General features: G+C 44.7%; 1 protein-coding gene across 3 annotated transcripts; it reads right to left on the reverse strand.

Annotated features, from left to right (window-relative positions):
* Positions 1-7,432: 7,432 nt before the first annotated feature.
* HAUS1 (HAUS augmin like complex subunit 1) lies at positions 7,433-25,123 on the reverse strand. Of its 3 annotated transcripts, XM_074570358.1 has the most exons (10): positions 23,369-25,123; positions 21,285-21,459; positions 20,522-20,657; positions 19,539-19,673; positions 18,800-18,923; positions 17,947-18,012; positions 16,149-16,220; positions 13,335-13,382; positions 12,656-12,750; positions 7,433-7,743 (listed from the first exon to the last, which is right to left on the reverse strand). In XM_074570358.1, coding segments are annotated over exons 1-10 (1,023 nt in total). In that variant the 5' UTR covers positions 23,540-25,123; the 3' UTR covers positions 7,433-7,742. The 3 variants fall into 3 exon arrangements, 2 of the variants coding, with proteins under 2 accessions (XP_074426459.1, XP_074426460.1); XR_012584941.1 differs by lacking the exon at positions 12,656-12,750 and having other exon boundaries at positions 15,232-16,220; XM_074570359.1 differs by lacking the exon at positions 12,656-12,750.
* Positions 25,124-25,231: the final 108 nt, after the last annotated feature.

A 25,231-nucleotide genomic window follows, 5' to 3' on the forward strand; every position in this document is an offset into this window, starting at 1 on the left:
AGGTGGTCCCTGAGGTCGCTTCCAACTGGGTATTCAATGATTCTATGAAATGGCTTCCTGCTGTGCAGGGGCCCGGCAATGAGGAGGGCTGAGCTCCGGAGAGACGCAGGCGAGGGCAGCAGGAGCCCAGCACAGCAAACGTCTCTCACCGGTCTCAGCCAACGGTCATTCTCCCTCCAGCGCCGATCCTGGTGATCCTGCCTCTGCGCTGCCTGAGATCAGAGACCCGGGGGCTGGGTGGGGGAAGCGTGGTGTGCAATTAGGGTGACATTATAATGCAGACATTAAACATTCATTCTGGTGTTTCTTAATCGGAGTATTCAGCTTCGCAGCCCCGGGGTGTATATATGCCGCACAACTGCACAACACAGTGTAGGCAGCGCTCTGCAAATCGAAGACATGTGGCAGTAATCATTTCAGTACAGTCCCTAAATCCTGATCGGGGCCTACAAACGCCTAGGAAATTCCAGTGTTTAGACATGGATTGTACGGCAGAGGCACCCTCGGAGGAGCCTGCTCTTCCACAGCCACTGCTCGTGGCACAGAATCAGTTATGGGGTTGATTGTATAGAAACAGGCGTATGCATCTACCGCCACCCAAATCACATACATGGACTTGGGAAACAAAGACATCACATACTGCCTCAGAGCAACTTCCCACGTTGAGGGGAAATATAAGAGAGAGACTCGGGTAGAAGTAGAGTTACGTCTTCAGGATTTCATTATTCTCTTTTAAAACAGTACTTTGCAAGATATTTCTCCCCAAACATTTAGACAACTTCCTTTGCAAGAGCACCAGCCTCGCTGGTGCATCTAATATTGGCGGTGTCAGCGTAAGAGGGAACAAGCAGGGCGCTAGCGAAATCCGTGCTTAAGAGAAGATAAAGCCTGCCCTGCGTGGGGCTGCTGGGGGCTCTAGTCCGGAATCAGCTCCGATTTCCTACGCAGGTCGAGCCATGCCCTCCCACCAACTAAAATCAATCTCTACAACCTGGCTGGCTACTTCTGGGAAGATAAGCCAGAATCTGCATTTACAGGGAAGGATGTGCTTTGGAGGCACGACTCCCGAAAGACAGCCGGAGGATGGCAGGCTGTTGCATGCGCCTTAGGACACGGCAGCGAGGAGCAGGCAATGCAGTTTTGGACAGCGTACAGAAAAGCATAACGACACAGGCGAGGGCGGCGAGCATCTGCCTCGCATTTGCAAGAAGAGTGATAAACGGAAAGGAGCTCCAGGAGCCACGACTGAAGGAATCGGCAGCCCAGAGGCATTGCAAAAGAAAGAAAAAAAAAAAGACATTCTGACTATCGTAGGTACAATGGAATTAGTAAACTAAGCAGCGAGACATTAGTGATCTGTAAATATTTGAATGAATCAGTGGCGTGAAAGGAGAAGACTGGTGATACGTTAATGATTTTAATGGGGTGAAATTGAGGAAGGGCATGTTTAAGCTGAGAATCAGGGTGGAAAGCTCTTGAATGGAGAACCGTAGGATGGAAAATTGTCTCCCTAAGGGAAGTGGTGAAAGCTTTATTGCCTGAGATTTTAAGTGCCAGATTAGGAGAAATAACCAGGGGACTCATTCTGAATTTTCAAGGAGATGGCCTGAAAGATTAGGAAGGGAGGAGGAAAGGCAAGAGGTGGTGCTGGCGCCAGGAATTTAGGGAGGACAGCCCAGCACCTCTTATGGGCTCCTTTGGCTCTCTTTTATCACTCTTTGACCGCCTCTGCCAAGAGTGAAATGATTTCAGCATTAGTTACCTCCACGAGGAAGCGATAAGAACTCCTTCGCCGTGAAGAAATGCAGTTGAGAAATGGGAGCCTCGGTGGGACGTCTGTAGAAAGGATCACGGGGGAAGGGAGCGGCGGAGGCTCTACCAGGGGATGTTACCGCACCGACACCTCCCCTCTGCGGCACTTGCGCTTCCCCAAAGACAAAGGGAGGAAATTATCTCAGCGCTGGAGCAGACGGGCTGGAGCGACCCTGAAGCCGCGCTCCCCTGTCAAAGTAAAAGCTGGTCATGGAAGCGCTTTGGCTCCAGAGGGTTTCCAGGCTGGCTTCCCTCAGCTGACTCTTGGCAGGGGGAGCGGAGCTCTCCGTCCCTGCTCCCATCTCGCCCCCAGCTCCAGACTGGGAGAATGACTTTTCAAGAGCCCTTCCCCGTGTGCCCGGCGGCAGCATCCGTAGCAACATTCTGCATCCTCTGCAGAAGGAATATATAGAAACTTCACCTTCCAAGTGACATTTAAACAACGCCTGTTTTCCAAGCTGGGCTGCGGGCTGCCAAGCGTCTGAAATCACAAACGCGCTGCTGCTGAAACCTGGCCAAGCTGTCCCCTCACTGCGCTCCCGCTCCTTCCTGAAGTCACCTGGGCTCCTCTGCAGCCACCGGCAGCGGCCGAATGGGGACCCTCGGGACACTGAGGGGTGCACCCACCCTGAGCTACAGCCCACGTCTCCTAGGGAAGGAACAGAGATAAAACCTTTCCTTGCTGCTGGGTTTTACCAGCCAATATTGGCTAATTAAGCAGCTGTGCTGCATTAAATTTAATTAGCATTAAAGGCATCTTTAGCAAGGGGCTAGAGGAGGCATTTATTAGATTAGGGGGTAGTTTTGGAGTTGTTGGTTGCTTTTTTTAGCGGAGATCACGTGGTTCAGGAGGGACGGTGTAATGCTGAATGGCTTCAAGGCAATGGAAGCAGTGCTGCATCCTCCCACGTAGGTGGCACCCAGCGAGGAGAGAAGGAACCGCAAGTTTAACTTTAAACACACACTTATTGGTAAAGCCTACGCTTACTTGCTTGTGGGTTTGTTTTTTTTTTTTTTTTTCAGAAGAATTATTTCTGAATTGCAGAAGCAGAAATCCTTCCAGCCTGGTACTGAATCTTTTTAATGAAGTGAGCATATAAGGAAACAAAAAATGTTTCTAAAGCCACTTGAAGTTACTAAGAGCAGCTGCGTACTCAAAGTGAAGGATTTCCTGCAGTGTGCAAGGCCACACGGACCAGGATTACTATTGTTTCACTGCTGACCCTGTAATTAAAAATTTCAAAGAATGGCTCAGAAATACAAGATCTTTCTTAGACACGTCACATTTTTTGTTTGTAAGTACCCAAACAGAATTGAGTAAGAATATTTGGAGTGTTTTACTGGAGGTGGTACAAAACACAACCAACTTACTTTTAAAATAAATCTTGAAACTATTTTAATATTTTTTAAAATGGTATTTAATTACAAAGTCCCATATTCATATTCTATATCTACTAAAGGATTGAGATGAAAAAAATTTTTGAATACTTTCAAAGAAGATTGAAAAGAGACCACAATAAAACATTTGCAACAAATAGAGTATTTTGATAGTACTAGTCAAAATATATAGTCAAAAGATTCCATCCGCATCTTTTGATTCAATGCATTTTGAGTAAATAGGTACCTATTTCAGCTCAGTAGCCTTAAATTTGCCTGATGTGTTTTGCATTTTTCTAGCATTTTATTTTTATTATTCTGGTTTTAGTACCTAAATGTTTTGTTTTAAAAAACTCTCTATCACTTAGCTAGTTTGGGGATGAGTTTTAAATTATTTTTCTAAAGCAATTATTATTTTGCATATTGACCTGATAAGAACAGTATGTTGCTTTATGGTAAAACATATACAAAAACATATACAGGTTTTCACATCTGGTGTATAATTTTAATTTTTTTTTTTTTTTTCACGTTTTCCAGGAGGAGGAATTAAGGGCACAGTGATAAAGCAGGCATATCTTTTGCACTTTTTCTGTAAAACCAAGGGATCTGCAGCTCCAGCCCCAGCCCTGCAGTGACCCACGCTGTGGGTAGCTACCCCAGAGCCCCACACAACTGCTCTCAGCCTGCAGGTGTTCATAGACTGGTGTCTCCAAAAATCAGGCTGGGAGTTCAGACGGGAGCAGCTGATGTAATCTGAAGTGAGGCTGAAGCAGCGGAGGCCTCTCCAGGCATTCGTGTAATTCCCAGTTGGGTGATTATTTCATAATATACAACAGCCGAGACTGCCGCAGCAAATCGCCACCCGCTGTGACCTCCCTGGAAACACTCAACAGTTGCCAGGCCAGAGGGTGAAGCCCCAAAATCAAACCTTTTTCCAGCTGAGCGTTCAGGCTGGCATGCTGCTGTCTCGGCAGGACCTCTGCGAGGCGTTCCTCTGCCAGCATCCCGTCCCCACGCTGGAATGGCTGGACCAACCCAAAACACCAAGAGCGAGGAAGGACATCTCCATTTGCCCTGCAAGGCACTCTGCCCGTTCAAATGCGTAACTGAAGAGCTGAGAAGTCTTACTGGCTGCATAAATCTCGTTTAATATGACTTTTCCCTGTTTCCATCAAAAGCTGAACTGTCGGACCCGACAACCGGCCGCTGATTTATGTTGCATGTGCTGCAGACGGCTCAGCTGTGGCACGCAGCTCGGGGGCAGCTGCTAGGTATTTTTTTTTCTCCCTGCGTTTCCAATGCTAGGAAGCAACACGTGGCTGTCTTTGGACAGCTTTTGAGTCAGAGTCTGGCCCTGCCACTGTCTATATCGGGCTCTTTGCCGATGAATGGGACGCAGCACATGCTGTGAAGTAGCAGCAGCCGGGGAGCGGTGCAGCTGCCCTGCAGGCACAGGGGGGAGAACACCCCCCCGGGTTTCACAACCCGTGCAGTGTTACAGTCATGGTGCGGTGCTAAGGCAGCGCTGCAGTCCTGGGAAATCCTCCCAAGCTTTGAGTCATGGTTACACGTGCACCATAAGAAGCCTTCCTTCAATGTTAGCTGAGCAAGCTAAGGCCCTCATCGAAAAGCACCCTCAAGCCCTCATCTAATCCATCCTCCTAACCCAAAGCACGATCAGTACTCTCTCACATTATAAACACTTAAGCAAAGCATTTCTGCTCTTAAAAGCCTCCAGTGATTAAGATTCCTTAATTGTCAGGCCGTGACCTGCATTGCCTTACAATGGCTTTCTCGTTAAATTATTCTCTGCCATCTACCCAGCTATGTTCTGATTTCAGGACTGTGACTTCTTTCCCCTTCCATAACAATAAAGATCAGGTTATTTTTCTTGCTCTTTCCAGATTCAAAGACTGCTCCCTTGCCTTCTTTCAGTGGTTTTTCTTTTGGTAAGCAGCAGCTGTACCGTTGTTATCCCCGCACCACGATGCCTGCTCTAGATTTCACATCAGGTACCTCTGAGGCAATTTCCCCTTGGCCAGTTTAGCCCACCATCCTGGTTTGAGGTAAAACAGAACCAATTTTCTGATTTGTAATTTTACTTTTTAGCTGGGCCTCTTCTAACTGACTAAACTCTGAAATTAACAGCATATTGTTCAGAAACTGTTCACTCTCAGAGTGGTAAGACCTGATTATACCAAGGAACGGTACGCACAGAGGCTCTTGCTTAGACTTATTGCTATAACAACCAAGGTCAGCTAACTTCGCTGTTTTGACCAGTTAGAGGGTCCCATTAGAGGGTCGGAAGCGGAGAAGCATAGAAGGGTCCCACCTGCGGGGAGGAGCAGACGGGACAGGTGACCCAAAACTGACCAACAGGGTATGCCATCCCATCGGCATCACGCTCAGTATAAAAGCTGAGGGGGAAAGGGGGCTCTGGCCCGCTTTTTTTCTTCAATGGCCGACGTCTGAGGAGGACCCTGTCTGTTTGTCTGCCTTTGATCCCGATCTGAGCATTCCTGACTCTAGTTCCGGAATTCACCTCCTGCCTGTCGCTGACTCCAGTCTGGGACTTTCCCTCTGTCTGCTGGTGACGCGATCGTCACCCTGGGAGCTGGATACGGTCTTGTACATATTGTATACTTTTTTTTCCCCTTTAATTTTTATTATTCTATTATTATTTACTATTTTCTTATTTATTATTATTTTCTTTAAAGTAGTTTAGTTCTTTTTCTAAACTCGTAAATCTCCTTACCTCTTCCTCTCCTCTCTGAGGAGAGTGGGCGGGAGGGCCATCTGTCGTTCTGGTTGGCCAATCCAGCCAAAACCACGACACCCGCATGTACAAAAGATGCCTTGTCCACTCGCTTTTGCCAGCTCAATTTCTAGCCCAGAAGGAATTGGAGATAAGTAGCCATGAAACTAAAGCAACTAATCCTTTACTAACATCTTGATTTAAAAGCCTGAGACTAAACACCAACTCCCTCTGGCATATGCAAGATGAGGCCAAAGATCCTCATGAGCAGCAGCTCTCTGAAAAGCCTTTGATTCTTCCCCATCAAGGTGAAAGAAATGAGGCGAGGAAGGTCACAGGGTGAGGAGGCTGTGGCACTCTACCGACACCAGTGTCATTCTGAGGTCGCAGCTTCTTAGAAATCAGAGCTATGCCCTAAGTATAGGTCATAGAGAGAGAGGTCTCACGATCACATTGCTTCAAGGGAGGACATGAAGCAACAGAAAGAATCTCTCTTCCTGCGGATCAGCTAAATCAATTTCTGCAGTGAAGTAACAGCTCCTGGGAACAGGCACACCATGCTAAATCATTAACACAATCTTTTTGCAACTCTAATTGCAAGCAGATGTAGCTACAAATTGTCACCGAGAACACCACTGCTCTTCGTTTCATTGCTGACCAGTACAAACAGGCCCTAGTGCATGCTTGATGTCCTTAGGTGCTGCCACTATTTCTAGATTTTGATTTCTCCCCATCCACAGCAGATTTTCAGATTTTTGGCTGTAGTACAAAAATAACTTTTTAAAGCTGTGCTGTTTAAGGTTGGTGTGGTGGTGGCATGGAAATACGAGATTTGAAGCAGAACTGGAAAGGACAATCGGCTTCAAAATGGTCACATCCTACAGTAGTTCTGCAAAAATATCCAAGACCTAGAAAGGTCTTACTACAAAGCCCTTTTTTGTTTTTAAAGCTATCACTTCACTACCCGTAAACCTATTTATCTACTTTAATTTGCTTAGCTCTATTTATAATGTAAGAAGAAACAACAAGTACTCAACAGTAGACTGGTATCTCTCAAAGCCTTGGACGTGGGCAAACCTTACAGGTTAGTGGCACGGGCTTCCATTTTCCCAGATGACAATGAAACTACAGAACTTTAGGAGGTTGTTGCTGCTACATCTCATCTCATCTCTTACCTGTAAGCAGTAGTTTGCCAGTGAAGTGAATACTATGACCCACGTAAAACAAGTCAGGGCTCACCCTGTTTCCATGAAGGTGGACAGCCACCCTACACAAAAGAAAACCCCTCAGATGCTGCACAATCCAGCAGGGAAAAAGCACAATCCAGAGCCCAGACAAAGAAAAGAGGAAAACCAGACTCTCTGATCAGTTCAATTCTAAATGGTAATGGTCAACCAGATCCTGACATGGACATCTTCTGGTGAAGGTGCCATCTGGAGGCCAGTTACAGGCATGTATCACCCATGGAAAAAAAAACAGCTAAAGAAAACAAGTAAGCATGGTGATTATTTTATGAAAAACAGGTGATTTTTACAAATGCAATGCTACATGAACCCCTAAAAGTGAGTGTGCTTGCTGGAAGGTCACAACTGTACCATCCAACAGCAAGAAAAGCAAGGCAGAAAGTGGCAGAAGTACAGTAGAAAGTCCAAAATGTGCTATTTGCTAGTGCAAATAAACAGACAATAGAAGGGAAATCTTCCACGCAGGCCACTTCAGGTGAACTGGAATTTTCTGGTCTCTAACATCTCAAGAGCCAGCGAGTCAATGTGCTTTGAGAACTGTGCCTCCATGGTGTTCTAGTGGGAGAGAAAACAGAAAGGAATCAGTGACCATGAAACAGTTTTCTTACATTCTTGTTAGACGAACATTATCTACAATGAGCAAACCTTGGGATATTATTAGCACTGATTAACCCAGGCATTGGGCTGGAAGGTTTCACTAGTGCAAGTGGCAGAAATCTCCAAATGAAGGGCTAAACAAGCTCAGTGCTCTTCATACTGTGCCCCAATGTGATATCAGACACCTTCAAGCTGAAGAGGTACGCTCCAGAGGTAAGTATTCTGACCTGATAAAAGCCTCAGGCTGCTAAGGTGAGCTTGTATTTCTGAGTCAAAACCAAGTGGCTTACTGTGGAATAATTACTAAATTGGCCAAGAATACAAAAATACAGCATTGTTCACACATTAAGGAAAGTCATAAAATCCAGAGGCTTCTGAGGTAGAATACAGCCGCAGCTAGCACACGAAGAATGCAACATCTGTGATTCCCTGTACAAGGTTGTTTGCGAAACTACACGAGGGATGGAACGGAACACGCTTGTTCCGTGGCCTTCCCTTGTGACGAATAGCAGATATGGGGACGAGATGGTCCTACGGAACTGATAAGCGGCCTACACGCTACCCGAGCCAACATTTCATCGAATGTTGATGAAATGCTGTCCTGTTGTGCGAACTTTGCTCACCACAATGTACCAAAACACACCTCCATCCCAGAGGCTATCCATCCCCGAGGTGTGAACACTCCTCCTTGAATACATTAATCATAATAAAAGTACGTATGACTAAAGTCACTCAAACTCCACTTTGAAGATAAAAAAATAATATAAAATAGCCCAAGAAAGAGGGGATGTCAGGGAAGACACCATCGCGAAGAATTCCAGCGCTGATTTCCGGGATCAGTCGACAGGCTGAGCCTCTCTTCCCCCCCATAGGGACGCCTTTGGGTAAGACTTCGATTACACCGAGCGCTTTCTCGGGGACTTAGAAATTTCTCTAGAGAATCTCTCTCCTACATTTATAGCCAGGCTGTATCGTTTATAATTTTGTCGCGCGTTTGTATACTTAGCAATATCTTTATTTGCACGTGCTTTGCAGACAGTGTATTTATCACCGGCAATCCTAAAGAACATGTATATCTGTTGTTTAAATAAACTGCACTGTTTAAGTAGCTAGTCGTTTCGCTTTCTCACTAAAAGCGACCAAAACTACAGAGAGGCCGTGCTAGTTCAGGAGCACGACTAGACTGAAGGTGCAGCCCACTATTAGTGTATCCAAATCGTAGTAGTTTAATACATATTAAACGCGATTGGACTGATAGTGCTAAATTGGGCATCACTCAGAATTTAAACCCAGCCGCACCTAGCCTCCCACCTCGGTGAGGAGTGTTAGAACGCAAGGGGGTTTATCTTCTGCCAAAACCACTTGGCCCCGTTTCGCGCAACAGAATTTGGCGTAGTCCGGCAGGATTGCCATGGATAAACTGCTGCAAAAATATGATTGTGCCCCTTCCCAGGCTGGGAAGGAGTGGGCCCAAAAATTTTGGAAGGATGAAGAGAAAGTGGTGGAACGTATTGAAGAGTGTCGGGTTTCACAGAAGCTCAGAGCGGGGAAAGGCAAGGGTGTGATTTGTGCTGTGTTAGGCGCCTGTTTATCTTGTGCACAACAAGAAGCTAGAGAAACCCCTGCTCCTAATCTGATTTCAGCTGTAGAATATGCAACCCTGAAATCGAAGAATGAGGTGCTGAAGTCATCATTAGCCTTGCAAAAGGAGACAGGAGAAAAATTAAGAACTCAAGTTGATAAGCTTGTGAGTGAGAATGAATGTTTAGGAAACCGGAATGCTCAACTTGGGAGTGAAAATCTCCAACTTAAAATGTTATTGGAAAGGGTGACTGGGCTCTTAGATAAAATGCAGCCCTCGACCCAGGTCCAACAGATTCGTAAGTTAATGTGTTATCCAAATTCCGGAACCCAGACCAGAGATTTTTTGTCTAATAGTGAGGATGACGAAGAAGATGAGGAGGAAAGGACTTTTACTTTGAAATCCTAAGTTTTTCCTTTACGTCCTCTGGTTAAAACTGAAACTGCGGTTGATGACGATGATGAAATTCACACCATTGTGCGTACCGTTCCATGGACACCAACCGAGTTAACAAAAATAAGGGAGAAATATTCGAGGCGACCAGAAGAGTCAGCTGTTGAGTACGTGTGGCGAGTTTCTTCTGAAGAGGGGGACAGAATTATGCTGAGTGAGGAAGAAGCAGGAGATTCTTGGGGACCAGGAGTGTTTTTAACAACTATTCCTGGTGGACCTCGCTGTCTTTTTAACCCCGTCGGTCAAGTAAGACCGAGCAGATTCCCTTTTCTTTTGTGTCTTACAGGATGGTCAGCATGGTTAGGCCGGCGAACTGTTGCCACCTCACAACGACTGAAGAGAGAGGTGACTGGTATCTTAGGAACAGGACTGGGAGTCTTAAATAGTATAGATGCTGAGATACTTGCAAACAAACTAGTCACAACTACTAGTGATCTAGACAAATTAAAACATCCTCTACAGTCCTCTCTATCAGCATTGGGAAATCACCAATGGCTTTTATCGAATATATTGCCTCAGTGGGAGGAAACAGGTGAAAAAGACCATCAGCTGATCACAAATGCACTTGGTACAACCCAAAACAATGTTTCCTTGGCCCTTAGTTGTATCCAAGCCCAACTGTGGATGCAATCTATGACAGCCGCAATTATAAGGGAAGGTGAAGAAGGCACCTTGCCCACCGAAATTCGAAAAGTAATATGGGATAATGCAATTGAGTTTGAGAGAAAATTTCAATCCTGGTGGTATCTGGTTAATTTCACCTATGATCCCACTGAGAGCAAAGCCACAGCTTTTGTCTTAACGATACGCAATGCCTCAGTATACACCATATACCCAATCATCGCACTGGGGTTGAATCACCATGGAGCTATACTCCATCCGGTAGAGCATAGAGTGTGGGCACAACAAAACGAGAATAAATGGCAAACTGTTGATGTTGAAGCATGCATTTCACGAGATCAACAAGGATTCATTTGTGAGAGTAATACTCTCAAGGCACAAGACATTTGTCTTGACACCAACCAGAATGTTTGTCATTTTGAGATACAACCTGATGAAACCCCAGAAACTGTGCTTGTATATATTGGGAAAGGGTGTGTTTGCATGAGGTCTCCCTGTACTTTTGTATTCGTAGATGACATAGCAGTAGATATAAGTAATAACTCAAATCTTTGTGTTTGTAACTTTACTAACATCATTGGACGTGACTTCAGTTATTCAGCTCCTGTTACGTCTTTTCAATTGCTACAATCTAATTACACATTGATTCGAGATTTGCTGCCTACCCCTATCGGAATGAATCTCTCACTAGTGAAGAAGTTGCTACAACACGATGAATTGAAGCGATTGTTGAAAGAGGCCCAAGAAAATGGACAAAGAACTCTGATTACTGTCCATCATGATGTTGAAGAAATACACCATGTACTGGAAAGGGTCAAGAGAGACGGAGGACATGAATGGTGGGACACCCTCTTTGGACGGTCACCAACAGCTACAGGACTTTTTAACAAGATGCTCCATCCTGTTGTTGTTCTACTAGTACTCACTGTATTGTGCTTTGCTTTGAGAATTGTTTTGTATGTTAGACTTTGGATTATGATGAAACGCTTAACTCGCTTAATCACCCCACAAGAAGTATTTGCACTTGATATCCCTCGCCAAAAGAGGACATGTGATATTCCCCATCAGTATTGATTATCGTGGAGCTTGAGTGACTGTAGTCACGGGGTGGATTCTGTGGAATAATTACTAAATTGGCCAAGAATACAAAAATACAGCATTGTTCACACATTAAGGAAAGTCATAAAATCAAGAGGCTTCTGAGGTAGAATACAGGCGCAGCTAGCACACGAAGAATGCAACATCTGTGATTCCCTGTACAAGGTTGTTTGCGAAACTACACGAGGGATGGAACGGAACACGCTTGTTCCGTGGCCTTCCCTTGTGACGAATAGCAGATATGGGGACGAGATGGTCCTACGGAACTGATAAGCGGCCTACACGCTACCCGAGCCAACATTTCGTCGAATGTTGATGAAATGCTGTCCTGTTGTGCGAACTTTGCTCACCACAATGTACCAAAACACACCTCCATCCCGGAGGCTATCCGTCCCCGAGGTGTGAACACTCCTCCTTGAATACATTAATCATAATAAAAGTACGTATGACTAAAGTCACTCAAACTCCACTTTGAAGATAAAAAAATAATATAAAAATAGCCCAAGAAAGAGGGGATGTCAGGGAAGACACCATCGCGAAGAATTCCAGCGCTGATTTCCGGGATCAGTCGACGGGCTGAGCCTCTCTTCCCCCCCATAGGGACGCCTTTGGGTAAGACTTCGATTACACCGAGCGCTTTCTCGGGGACTTAGAAATTTCTCTAGAGAATCTCTACCCTACATTTATAGCCAGGCTGTATCGTTTATAATTTTGTCGCGCGTTTGTATACTTAGCAATATCTTTATTTGCACGTGCTTTGCAGACAGTGTATTTATCACCGGCAATCCTAAAGAACCTGTATATCTGTTGTTTAAATAAACTGCACTGTTTAAGTAGCTAGTTGTTTCGCTTTCTCACTAAAAGCGACCAAAACTACAGAGAGGCCATGCTAGTTCAGGAGCACGACTAGACTGAAGGTGCAGTCCACTATTAGTGTATCCAAATCGTAGTAGTTTAATACATATTAAACGCGATTGGACTGATAGTGCTAAATTGGGCATCACTCAGAATTTAAACCTAGCCGCACCTAGCCTCCCACCTCGGTGAGGAGTGTTAGAACGCAAGGGGGTTTATCTTCTGCCAAAACCACTTGGCCCCGTTTCGCGCAACACTTACCAACCCAAGCAGTCCCATCTGGAAATGTAAAAAATACTCTCAAATAGCTGTGATTTTTGATGACAGCTTTGAGGCTTATCGCTGAATACCTTGTGCTTTATCCATGAGCAAGCAGACAGTAGCCCAAAGAAATAAAGACAGGTTTTATGTTCAAATGTGGCCCAGCTCACTGAGGAAAGACACGTATGAACTTCCCAAACAGCTTTATACGAATGCTTCCCAACAACCAAAACTGCAGATTACATCAGCACGGATGAAATAATGTTTTATAGGAGAAGGTCCCCATTGCAGTCTACAAGGCAGCTGCTAAATAAAATATGGGCCCTAGAGCCCTCTCAGAGTTCAGGGACAGCAAGAAAGGTTGTGAGACCAAAAAGCTGCAACACAGCTGAATGAGTAAACATTCTGACAGGTGAAGCAGACAAAATTCAGAGGGATATAGATACCTAATCCCCACTGATACCATTATGCCCAACTGCCTTTGTAGCTTAGAGATCATTCCTCCACCAGCTCCTCCTACCAATATGCACGGCTTCTCCCTTACCAGAGCAAAATTTCCCTCTAGGGATCATTAAGACTACGATCTGAGGCAGATAAATCCACAGCCAATTAATATATATAGCTTAATTTGGAAGTACAGTACACATATAAATCTCTGTGAAAGATGAAAAACTCTTACCAGTTCTTGTTTTAATTCTTCAATCTTCACTTTTGCAAGAGAAAGACTCTAAGGAGAGAAAATGGCATAAAAATTAATATTTCAGCTGGAAACACAAAGCCCTTGCATCACTGCAAGTGTCTAATGATGTGCCACAGGGGAATTCAGGGATAATTAAATCGATTTTGTGTGCACCCTTCACATGCAAAAGATACAGACATTAAAAGCCTAGTACCAGTTTGGTTTGGGCAATCATGTATTTTTCAAAAGTCTGGTATCGCCTAAAAAACACCCCAATTTTTAGCAATTTTCCAAACCTAGCAATCAAGGAACTGGATTTTAAACATATCCGTGTATGAATTTTCCAAAGCACAATAAGCTTGCCAGCATAAACCTTCCTCCCTCCTTCTGCCTGCACCAGAAGCAAGGCATCGGGGCTCTCCCCATCTCCACTGACGGGAAGACGGGAGGGAGGCGGGAACTGGAGAACATAATCCAATTTGAACGTCGTGTTTTGCTTGAGGAAAGGAGGCAGCTGCCTCTCAGAGTAAGATGAATTTAAAAGAGAAGCATTCCCACCCTCTCCATTCATCCTTTTCTTCTAGGAGGGTGACAGCAGCATTTGTATGAGCGAGATGTGTTGAGAGGCAGGAACTTGATGGAGGGGCTAAGGAGGTAGAAAGAGAAATGTGGCCCAGCAGACAGGTCCCTAGTTCATAATACAAGAGATGCAATTAATCGCAGGGCGTCTAGATGATTTTGGGTAAGTCTCTCTGTTTCTCTGACCTTTGTGCCCCATTTGTGCCCTGATGACACCAAGCTGTGTGGCGTGGTCAACACACTGGAGAGAAAGGATGCCATCTAGAGGGACCTGGGCAGGCTGGAGAGGTGGGCCCATGTGAACCTCATGAAGTGGAACCAGGCCAAGTGCAAGGTCCCGCACCTGGGTCATGGCAAATCCAGGCACAAATACAGGCTGGGCAGAGAACGGATGGAGAGCAGCCCTGAGGAGGAGGACTTGGGGGTGTTGGTTGGCGAGAAGCTCAACATGAGCTGGCAATGTGTGCTGGCAGCCCAGAAAGCCAACCGCATCCTGGGCTGCATCAAAAGAAGTATGGCCAGCAGACAAGGGAGGGGATTCTGCCCTGTACTCCAGTCTGGTGAGACCTCACCTGGAGTACTGTGTGCAGCTCTCAAATTGCAGCACAAGGACATGGACCTGTTTGAGAGGGGCGAGAGGAGGCCATGAAGATGCTGGGAGGGCTGGAGCCCCTCTGCTGTGAGGACAGGCTGAGAGAGCTGGGGGGGTTCAGCCTGGAGAAGAGAAGGCTCCGGGGAGACCTTAGAGCCCCTTTCAGTCCCTAAAGGGGCTCCAGGAAAGCTGGGGAGGGACTCTGGATCAGGGAGGGGAGCCATAGGACGAGGGGAATGGTTTTAAACTGGAAGAGGGGAGATTTAGGCGAGATCTGAGGAAGAAATTCTTTGGGGTGAGGGTGGTGAGCCCCTGGCCCAGGTTGCCCAGAGAAGCTGTGGCTGCCCCATCCCTGGAGGGGTTCAAGGCCAGGTTGGCCGGGGCTTGGAGCAACCTGGGCTGGTGGGAGGTGTCCCTGCCCAGGGCAGGGGGTTGGAACTAGATGATCTTTAAGATCCCTTCCCACCCAAACCATTCTATGGTTTATAAGAACTGCAATAAGTATTTTTCACCTCTTACACAGAAAGGCCGGAGGTTAGCTCTATTAAAGGCTGTGGGGTGCTCAGATGAGGAGGTAACAGGGGCCCTATCAAGTAACTCAAATACACAAGTCTAAACTAGACAGTTACGGTTGTATTTAATAAATCCAAACCCATTCTGCTTTTCACACTCCAGTTTTTGCTACTTCTCCCCTGAATGACAAAGAGAAAAATCATTAATACTTACCTGTAACAGCAATGGTTATCTTCCAAAGGAGACTGGAAATACTTGGGTTTAGTGGTTCCAAATATCACAGGTGGTGACATACAGATGTCACACAAAGCCAAGGCTTTCTGTATCATGGACTAAAGCCCTGTTTACCCATGACTTCCTTAAGCCACTATAAAGTTGTTCACAAAATTGCCCTTAACCCAAACAGTCTTTTGTAACAAGTGTTCCAACTGGAAAAAGAGTAAAATCCTTTTTATAAAAGGCCCTTCACACAGCAGTCTGATAGTAACTCCTAGCACAGGGACCAACAGTGACAATAGTCAAAATATAAAATCAAAACCAGATACACAGACAGGGGCTTTCAAAACTGTAACTTAGTTACCTAAATGAGAAGTCTGTGATTTCAAAGAGCCCTCAAGAGAAATCAAAGAAAATGATGGAGCAGCCTGTACTCACACAAGCTAGAATACTTGTTTAGGGGACAATGCCTACGTATTTCTTCGTAGTTGTTAAAACCTTGCTCAGAGCTCCAACCTCTGCACAATGCGCTGTATCCACCGTAGTGACAGCTTGATGACATGGATAGCTAATACATTGGTAAGTCTCAATAAAAAAATTATACTAAGAAATTATGTTTTCTTCCACATTTCTTTGTCTAATTTCTATCTAATTCACCGTGATACTGAGCTCACCCAGCAATTCTGTGCATTTCATTAGAACAAAGTCTGCCTGGTAAGCATACTTAATTTCTTGGCTTTGATTAATTGATAGATAGCCTTCTGTTTAAGTAAAGTCTTCTGTTTACACCACTAGTAGACCTGTAGGACATCTGCCTGCCCACTGAAACCATCACAACAATATCCTTTACATTCTGAAGTCCATTAAAGTTAATCTGATGACAAATATAATAGAACAGTGGAAAAAATAATTACAGGAGGTAAGTCTAAGTAGGACTGCAGTTTCTTCTTCACAGGCGCAGTTTCTTGCTGCAGTTGAGCCAGTTCCTGTGAAAACAGTAAGGCAGATTATATTCTATAGGCTTACTTGTAGAAGTGATGTAAATCAATGAAATAGATCAACAATTACCTACAGCATTTCAGAATTCACAGATGTTGGTGAGAGCTTTTATGATCCTTCTTAAAAACCCATGGAAAACTAAAGATCTGCTATTAATTCAGTTATCAATCAAACACAGTTCAAATTTTACAGAGGTATCAATTATTTTTTCTTCACTCTGAATACATCTTCAGATATCTTTTCTCACAGTATAATCAGCTGATATCACCTCTCTAAAAGGAGAGGGGATTTCCAATGAGAATCCACCAGACAGAAAACTTTTGCTGTAAACTTCACGGTAGTCCAGAGAGAGAAACAAGTCCCAAGGAAGGGGATACATTTTCATGCCTCCAGCTTCTGCATGAAAACAGTTTTGCACAGGTGGCAGCAAAAAGACTCCCCTTCCACTTGCGCTGCTTTGCTCATTCTGTTAAGAAGGGGAAATAATTTCTCTTTGGGGCTGAAAATTGAGTACCTTCCACATCCCTCAACTCTTTTCAAATAATCAAAATTAAAAAAAAAAAAGGCACTCTGAAGATAAAGCCATTTGTGCTGCCCAATTCACTGAGTTCTTGGCAAAGCACATATAGAAATGTCAGGGAGTTAAACCTACCCTTATGCTCAAGTTCTAGAAGGTGACAGGTCTAGAAAATTGTCTATGACTTTTTGCATGCAAAATGCCAACAGAAATTATTTCTGGTTAGTACCCTTCTGAAACACTGTGCAATGTAAACATTGCCACCCAGTGCTGGTTCATGGGAACGACAACATAAAAATCAAGAAACCTATTTTCATTGTTCAACTTCACTAACAAATCTTGATTGGCTGCAGGAAAAGGCAGCAAAAGAAATGGGGAGAAAGACTAAGTTCTCATTACAATAATAGCAAATAATATTAAAATGTGACCAGTGCAGACGGAACGACACAAATACATGTTACGTGTGTACAAATGCTGGAGAATCTATAGCTAGTAACTCAAGAAATATGCTTTTTCCTTTAACAAATTATCCCACTGAGCTTACAATACAGCTGAAAAATGTTATATTTAAAAATAGAATAAAAAAAGCAGACAGTGGTTCAGATTTTTAATTTCACTTGACCTCCTCCCCTTGCTCTGAAGTATTTGAAAACAGGTTTATTTCACACAAACTAGAAAGAATCACCTGGGTCATTCTATGAAGTAATTTCAATACACTGGTAGCCATGTAACAGAATACAGTCCACGGAATATCCACTCTGTTTATGGCACGGATCACAAAGAGGATCACAGGCTGCCTTTCAGTGTCAGGGCTTTTATCCCATGGAAAATCTCTAGTAGGCTATATTCCCAATTACAGACAGAGGCAGAAACAAAAGAGAGGAAAAAACAAAAGGCAACAAAAATAAAGATTCCAGTTGTTCCCGCTTCTTCCCAAGTCCAAAATAAGCCCACATCTAACCCTAGAGAAAAGGTACCACTTCAGCATCTGCTTCTCAGTTTCTAGAAGAGCAAAACCCATCCCAACATACTCCAGATCAGAGGTATCCATCTACAGGATTTTTATTTGCGCTTCTTTTTTACCATTAATATTTGTTCAGGCAACCAAATGCTAAACTACATTTCCTGAAATCACCCAGCAAACAAGCCTGGTCTGTACCACTGTAGAAACATCCATCTTGGCGCAAAAGACCTACCTCAGACAGGGTCATGAGTGACTCGTGTGTCAGCGACTTGTGCAGCCCTGTGGCAGTAAGCTGGTCCTACAAACAGGAAAGGGCTCGTTCATAACTGACCACAAAATATAACAGAGAAGAGAAAGATTTTGCTATTTCCTTGGGTTTTGGTCTAAACAAGGAAGTAAGAATGCAGTTTGTCAACAACAAAAACACGTGCTACTTGAACCACAGCTATAGCTGAGTATATAAATTTTAGCAGCAACAGATTTCATATCAAGAATAACAAGTCCTTCCAGAAAACTAGCAGGGGAAGAGCACACGGCAAGGCTGGGAGGAGGCTTTTCAGTAAGATGTCATCAATGCTAATACCACATTTTCCATCTCATTTTTTCTAAGGTATTTAATACTTCAATGCCGTCCAATAAAGCATTCACATGTGCTTTATCATGTAGAAAAGGTGAAGACAGTACAACTTCTGCCTTCTGTGTTTAATCATTCATTACTTGCAAGAAATAGCTATATTCAGAATTGTCACACAATTTACAATCAGCTGCTGCTCTTCTGACAGCTGTCCGTATACTCTTATATGACAGTACCTCACAACAAGCACAAGGTAGTCCGAGCTAATACAGCTCTCAGTGAAAGCAGAGAAAGTGTTCTTTCATTTATCATAGGATATCCTGGGGAGAGACCACGAATATAGCAGGAGCAACTGAAGCGTAGTAACACGTTGTCCTGTTAGCCCAGGAGTCCTCAGTCCTGGACTTTAGGAAGCTCCTGGGATGTCCCTGTTAACTACAATTTTGGGCCCGACCAACCATGACTGTGCCATCCCATCACCACGTCTTTCTAGAAAATTCCTTCCATCTACCTCAGCAGCCTTGATCCTGACTTTGAAATCCTTAGATTTATCTTTCAGGAACTTTATTTTCTGGGATTGATATTCAGCCTTGGACATCTCGAATTCCAGGTATTTCTCTGTTTTTTCAAGATCCCTTAAAAAAATACAAAAAGAAACAAACTTATACATTCAAAGAGATACCAGTATACAAATATTGCTTAATTATCTATGCTTAAGCTAAACCCTGTAATACAACCAACACCAGAAGGGAGGGAATGGAGAAAAACTTGCATTTCCCTGTGGGATTTCCCAGTGGAAACATCCACAGCTGTTACATCCAGACTCCAGAAGGCTATGGGAAAGGGAAAAAAAAAAAAAAGGCCAAGGGGAAAGCCATCTGCATAAAAGTACAGAGTCAGACTCTTCTGCAGAATTCCCTAATTCAGACCTGTGAACCATGCTAAACTTAAGATCACTGAGAGGGGCCATGGCAAACCTGCACAAAGCACACAGGTCTGGCATCTCTGCTATAAGTGCTCATAGACCAGTTTTGTTTTAAAATAACTGATTTGATGATGGTACCCCAGATCTCTTTTGATTACTGAATGTGTCCATAGCACATAGTTTTTGGTAGATACTTCCAAATATTTGAGTTAGAGATGTGTCAAAACCCTGACAATTCAGTTGTCCTTGTTAGTTGTCCGATGTCCCACATTGCAGAGATCAGCAGTATTGCTTACACCTAACCCTTTTCTCATCCATTACTCACTCCCGTATCTGCTTTTCCAGCATCAGCGCTCCAGTTAATTTTTTCATCCTGTCCTTCAATTCCAGTTCCATTTGCCTGTTTTTTAATTCTGTTGCATACAGCTCCGATGTCATATCATTGATGGCACAGAAGAAGCTGGCGAAGAGAGAGATTCAGTGGGAATGCTCAGGAGTCAGCTCTTCTGAAACTCAGAATTATTATTATTTTCTCCACACTTTACACAAATGACTTGGTTTTGTTCTCATACTACAATAGGAGGAATTAAAATAAGTCACTAACTTCCCTTAACTACCAAAGATTTCATCTGGAAGGGGAAATGGCACAGCAATCTCAAGAGGAAATGAACAAGACCTGGCACTCTAGTGAATGTAACCACTGGGTTTGAAATCATCCTATGTTCCACTCGTGGCTTGACAAATTGCCTTTGAGAGAAACTGTATTCAGTCCCTGAAAACACACGTCCCTGAGGCGATACCCAGCAGTATTTCAGTCTCTTCCTCTTCCCAAACGGTTCAAAGCTGCTCACCCCTCCATCTCAGGAGAAGAGCTGTAAGAGCTAAGCTCCTGAACATCATACAAAAATTGGATTCCAAGGCAGATTTTGGCCCTTCCTTACCTCCAGTGCTCAGCACAAACCTGTTGTGTAATGGGTCAAAGCCAGGCTAGGGAGAGGGGCCCAGGAAGAGCAGACTAACAGCTGCCATTTCTCTGTGGCCGCTGACCACAAAAGCATGGGCAAACAAAAGGGGGATTTAACTCCGGCTGAGGCACTTTTCAGGCTTTGGAGACTTCCACTGCAGGGGTAATCAAGAGCTAGAGCTTTGTGCTCAGTTGCTGTGTACTCCAAAGCTGCCCAAGGCGTGCAAAATAAGCTGGACAAGAGAGATTTCCTGGTGTGAAAGTCAAGTTTGAAAATGTTGAATTGAAAAAACAGAGGGAAGCAGCACTGATCATCACCCCAGATGCACAGTGGCAAAAATTACCTGACAAGAGAAGTGTCCTTTGTTTCAAGTATCATTGCGCTGTTTACCAGGACATCGAGGTAGCTGGTGCCTTTGCTGGACAGACTAGACGGGGAAAGAGCCAGGCTTTCTGCAAGAAGGCCTTGTAGATACTTAGCTGGAAAACAAACACAATCCAAAATAGTACTTTTTTTTTTTTCCTTATATCACTGTTCTTTTAAGGCCTAGATGGGATTGTGTCTTTCAACACATGTTAAAAATGTATTATGGTCCCCTGAACCACTCACTTGCTCCAAAAAACCCCATTATCAAACACTCACTCCAGGCAGCTCGAGCATAACTTAATCACCTCACTGTTGTTTCAGATTCCTCAAGTGCTTTCCTTAACAGTGGATTAGCACCAGCTCAGACTCTTAAATCAGCGGTAGGGTTGCTTCCCTGCCTATCCGGCCAGTATTTCAATGCTCTGCTACTCAGCCCAGCAGGCTAGGAGGTTTTATCAATTAATTTGCTTGTCCGTATTTACAGCCTCCTCAAGACAGCTTAAAAAATTGCTCTTTATCAACCTTACATCACTGTAAATTTTTGCTGCAAGGGAGGCAGACATTTACAACAGACATTGTAGTAAAAGCTGTGCCAGAACAAAAGCTGAGTTCGTTCCAATTATATATACTTATTTATTCATATATATATATTTGTTTGTGAGATTTTAACAAAGATAATCTTCAGGGTCACTAAGAAAACTAACTTTGATGGAAGGGGGAAGCGCAGCTTTCAAACTCACCTTCTGCTTCATATTCTGTTGCCTTCTGCATCATGTCCTCTATCAGCAAAGAAACATCCCTATCTCTAGCTTCATTGCGCTCTGCAAGGTCATACAAGATATCAACTGTCCTTTTATTCACTTCAAATGCTGGAATAGGCTGATTCTTATATATTTTCTTTAGCCATAAGGCAATCTGACAGAGAATGTGGAAAAAAAAAAAAGAAAAAAAAGAGTAAAAGGTCAAGTGAAACAACAGAAAACAGACGATAGGTGTGAGAAAAGTAGAAGTGCTGCAATTTCTACATTCCTGAAGAATAACTACTACTACACCAGTACGTGAATGGGTGGAAAAAAGGGAGAGAGCTTCCTTTCTCTTTTTCAAACACCCCCTGTAGTTTAGAAAACAATTTCCCTTTTAATCTCCCTCATTTCTCTGGACACCTGTTAATCTCCAGGCGATAAAATTTTATTTTTTTATTCACACGACCTGTTTGCTACAGACATGCTAGTTGTCCAAGAGATGTTAAATGGGTATTTGGGCAGCTGGTGAAAACTACATTAAAGCAGTGTGGGACAAAACTGCCCAAACCACGATCACAGGGAACAGTCTCTACAGGCCAGTGGGGGAGAACTGCAACGTGCAGGCATAAGCGCCGCAGAGCACAATTTCTACCACTGAAAAGAAGGTCAGAAATGGGAGACCTCAATGCAGCGCTCTCAGGAGGCACTGAAAGATTAGATTATGACTGGTAATAATTGAACACATGGAATTTTAACATTGAGGAAACATAAATTCTTGTCTAAGGCTACATAAGCAACCAAATGGAAAGGGACCCAGCCTTATAACTTAGAATGACATTTCTTTCTAACCTGTCCTTCTTTATGCTTCTACCATACCAGCATCTCAGCTACATACACTGCACACAGCAAACATCACCGTGAACCACTCTGGGGAGAAAACCATCAAGGCCTTAGAGCCAAACAGCACTAATTATCTGCAAAAATGCCAAGTTCACAATCAAAGGATGAAATGACTCTTTCTGCCACTTTCTGTAGGGACAACGATTTGAAACACAAAAACTTCAAGCACACAAGATCTTCATAACCTAGCTTTTTAAACGAGCTGTGAGCTCATTTAAAGGTCAGTGGGATTGGGCTGTTACCTAGTAGACAGCTGAGGATGAAGTGGGTGAACACAGAATGCACTGCTGCAAAACCCACCCAGCGACCATGTCTTGGCCGGCCCCCAACACCCACAGGGGCAAGAAAATGACACGGGCTCATTTCTGTTCATAAACTGTGCATGTCCAAGTGCCAGCCAAGCAGAGTGACAAGGGCCAGGGCCCAGCAAAACCTCCAGCACAAGCACTCAGGTACCTCCCCCATAAGGACAGAAAGAGACGCTTTTAGGAGAGTGGGATTAGGGATACGATAATGCACCAGGGACACCTCCACCACCACAGAATCATAGAAATGCCTAGGTTGGAAGGGACCTTCAGATCAACCTAATGCTGACGAAAACCATCACTAAACCATACAGCTAAGCTCTATGTCTACCTGTCTTTTAAATACCTCCAGGGATGGTGGTTCCACCACTGCCCTGGGCAGCCTGTTCCAATGTCTGATAACCCTTTAGGTGTAGAAATTTTTCCTAAACCTCCCCTGGCGCAACTTGAGGCCGTTTCCTCTTGTCCTATTGCCTGTTCCTTGGGAGCAGAGGCCGACCCCCCCCGGCTACACTCTCCTTTCAGGGAGCTGCAGAGAGCGAGAAGGTCTCCCCTCAGCCTCCTTTTCTCCAGGCTGAACACCCCCAGCTCCCTCAGCCGCTCCTCACCAGACTTGTGCTCCAGACCCCTCACCAGCTCCGTTGCCCTTCTCTGGACACGCTCCAGCCCCTCAAAGTCTTTCTTGTGGTGGGGGGCCCAAAACTGGACACAGCACTCGAGGTGGGGCCTCAACAGTGCCCAGTACAGAGGGACCACGACCACGACCACGACCACGACCACGACCACGACCACGACCACGACCACGACCACGACCACGACCACGACCACGACCACGACCACGACCACGACCACGACCACGACCACGACCACCATTACCCGCTGGAGCTTCTCCTCCATGTCGGCTCCCGCCGCCTTGAACCGCCCGCCTCCGTCCCGGCGACCCCCGCGCGCAGCCGCCGCGCCGCAGGGCCTCATGGGAATTGTAGTCCGGGGGGGGGGGGGAGAGAAAGAATTATTGAAACACACAGAAAATAGTAAAAAAATCATCAGTTCAATTCACTGGCGGCGGCGAAACCTTTTACCAAAATGGATATAAATGCCCCAAATGTTTTGAAAGAATTTGCTTTTCCCCTGCTACAATTCTAAGAAAATAGTTTTAAATCAGCAAAATAATTTTTGATGGAATTGTATATTTCACGTATATTATAAGACAAGTTACAAATAAAGGCATATAAACCCCTTAATCAAAAAGGCATGAATCATATTTTAAGTTCAAGTGTAAAAATTGAAATCTGAATAGCTTGCATATTATTGCTTATATAAATTCACTTAAAAAAATGCAGTCCCTGATGGAAAGCACGCTGTAAAAATACATCTTCCAAGTCTACCTCTTAAAACAATCAGCAAGGAACTCTGTTTCTTTCATAGCATAACAAAAGTACAAAGGCACAAGACTGAAATAGATTATTTAAATCAATGTGGGATTTTTTTTTCCACCGTTACAGAGTTTGAAGCTTGTACTCAGCATTATACTGAAATAATCAGCATGCAAAATGCTGCTGAAGCACCGTATTTGACACAAGACATGCCAAAACACTTGAGGACTTTTCACTTAACCTTTCCAACTCCCAGAATGGCCGCTGGGCTCTGTGCTACAACGACCTCTCTGGGTTACCTCGGGGACACTGTCGCACTGTCCCTGCCTGAGTTTCAGCACATTCTGCCCCGCAGACTAAATCCTGGGTCTCACACACAGGATTTGTGGCTGAGTAAGTGGCCCCTGCAGGGCGAGGCCTTGGCAGGCTGTGATGGTTTAAGAAACCCACAACAATTTATTGTCATTTAGGCAATTACTCTGTCAACTGATGACCCCTCCCCACATGAGAAGGGGAATCGAGGAAAAACAAGGAAACCCAAGGGTTGAAATATAAACAGATTTAATAGGATAAGACTAAGTAATTAAAATAATAACACTAAAGAAACCATATTGATCCTGATTCCAATATACAAGGACTATACCCAGCCCATTCTATCTGCACTCCCAGCCGGGGACAGCCAATGTGGGACTCTGCGAGCGCTGCGGCTTCGGGAGGAAGGGAAGGGCTCAGGGCTCTGGCACCAGGGTGAGAAGTTCTCAGGATCGCAGCCATCAAGGAATAGAGGGCGCTACGCAGCAAACTTTCTAATTTACATTGAACGTGATATCCATGGTATGAAATAATCCTGTTGGCAGCTTGGGTCAAGTGCCCGGGTCTCGCTCCTCCTCATCCCTGGCGAGCTCAAAAACAGTGAGACCTTGAAACCCCCGCACTATAGCTGGCTATAAAGTAAGTATTTTCACAAATTCAGACACTAGAGTCTTCTAAAAGTGCAGTTTCCCCAAGCATTAGAAGAGAAATTAGTCCTGTGTCACCCAAACCAGCACACAGACGGATCACGACACGCCTCTGGCGGCGAGGCTCTCCTCAGCTTGCGATGCTGCTGCCCTGACACCGCCACCTCTGATGGCACCTATGCGCTCAGCTTTTCAAGTTTCAGGTGCTACCGGCTAATAGAAATGTAAGCTCCGCTGCCCCCAGCCGCCCCTCGGCCCTCGCAGCCCGGCCCCGGCCCCCGCCCCGCCCCGCCGCCGCTGCCCGCCCCTTCCGCCCGCCCAGGGACACTTGAAGGGCACCTACCGCCACGGAGTATTTTTCTAAAAGCCCCGTTTGGAGGTTTCTATAATTTTTTTTATATATA

Source organism: Larus michahellis, chromosome Z, assembly GCF_964199755.1.
Source record: "Larus michahellis chromosome Z, bLarMic1.1, whole genome shotgun sequence".
Taxonomy (NCBI): domain Eukaryota; kingdom Metazoa; phylum Chordata; class Aves; order Charadriiformes; family Laridae; genus Larus; species Larus michahellis.

Excerpts from the sequence above, each read along its gene's own strand:
- HAUS1 (XM_074570358.1), bottom strand. The coding sequence starts at position 23,539 with ATGATTTTTTTACTATTTTCTGTGTGTTTCAATAATTCTTTCTCTCCC. Across the intron at positions 18,013-18,799 it reads TCAGGATCAAGGCTGCTGAG|GACCAGCTTACTGCCACAGG; the intron begins GTAGATGGAAGG and ends TCCTGTTTGTAG. Across the intron at positions 16,221-17,946 it reads CACTCATGACCCTGTCTGAG|GAACTGGCTCAACTGCAGCA; the intron begins GTAGGTCTTTTG and ends CTGTTTTCACAG.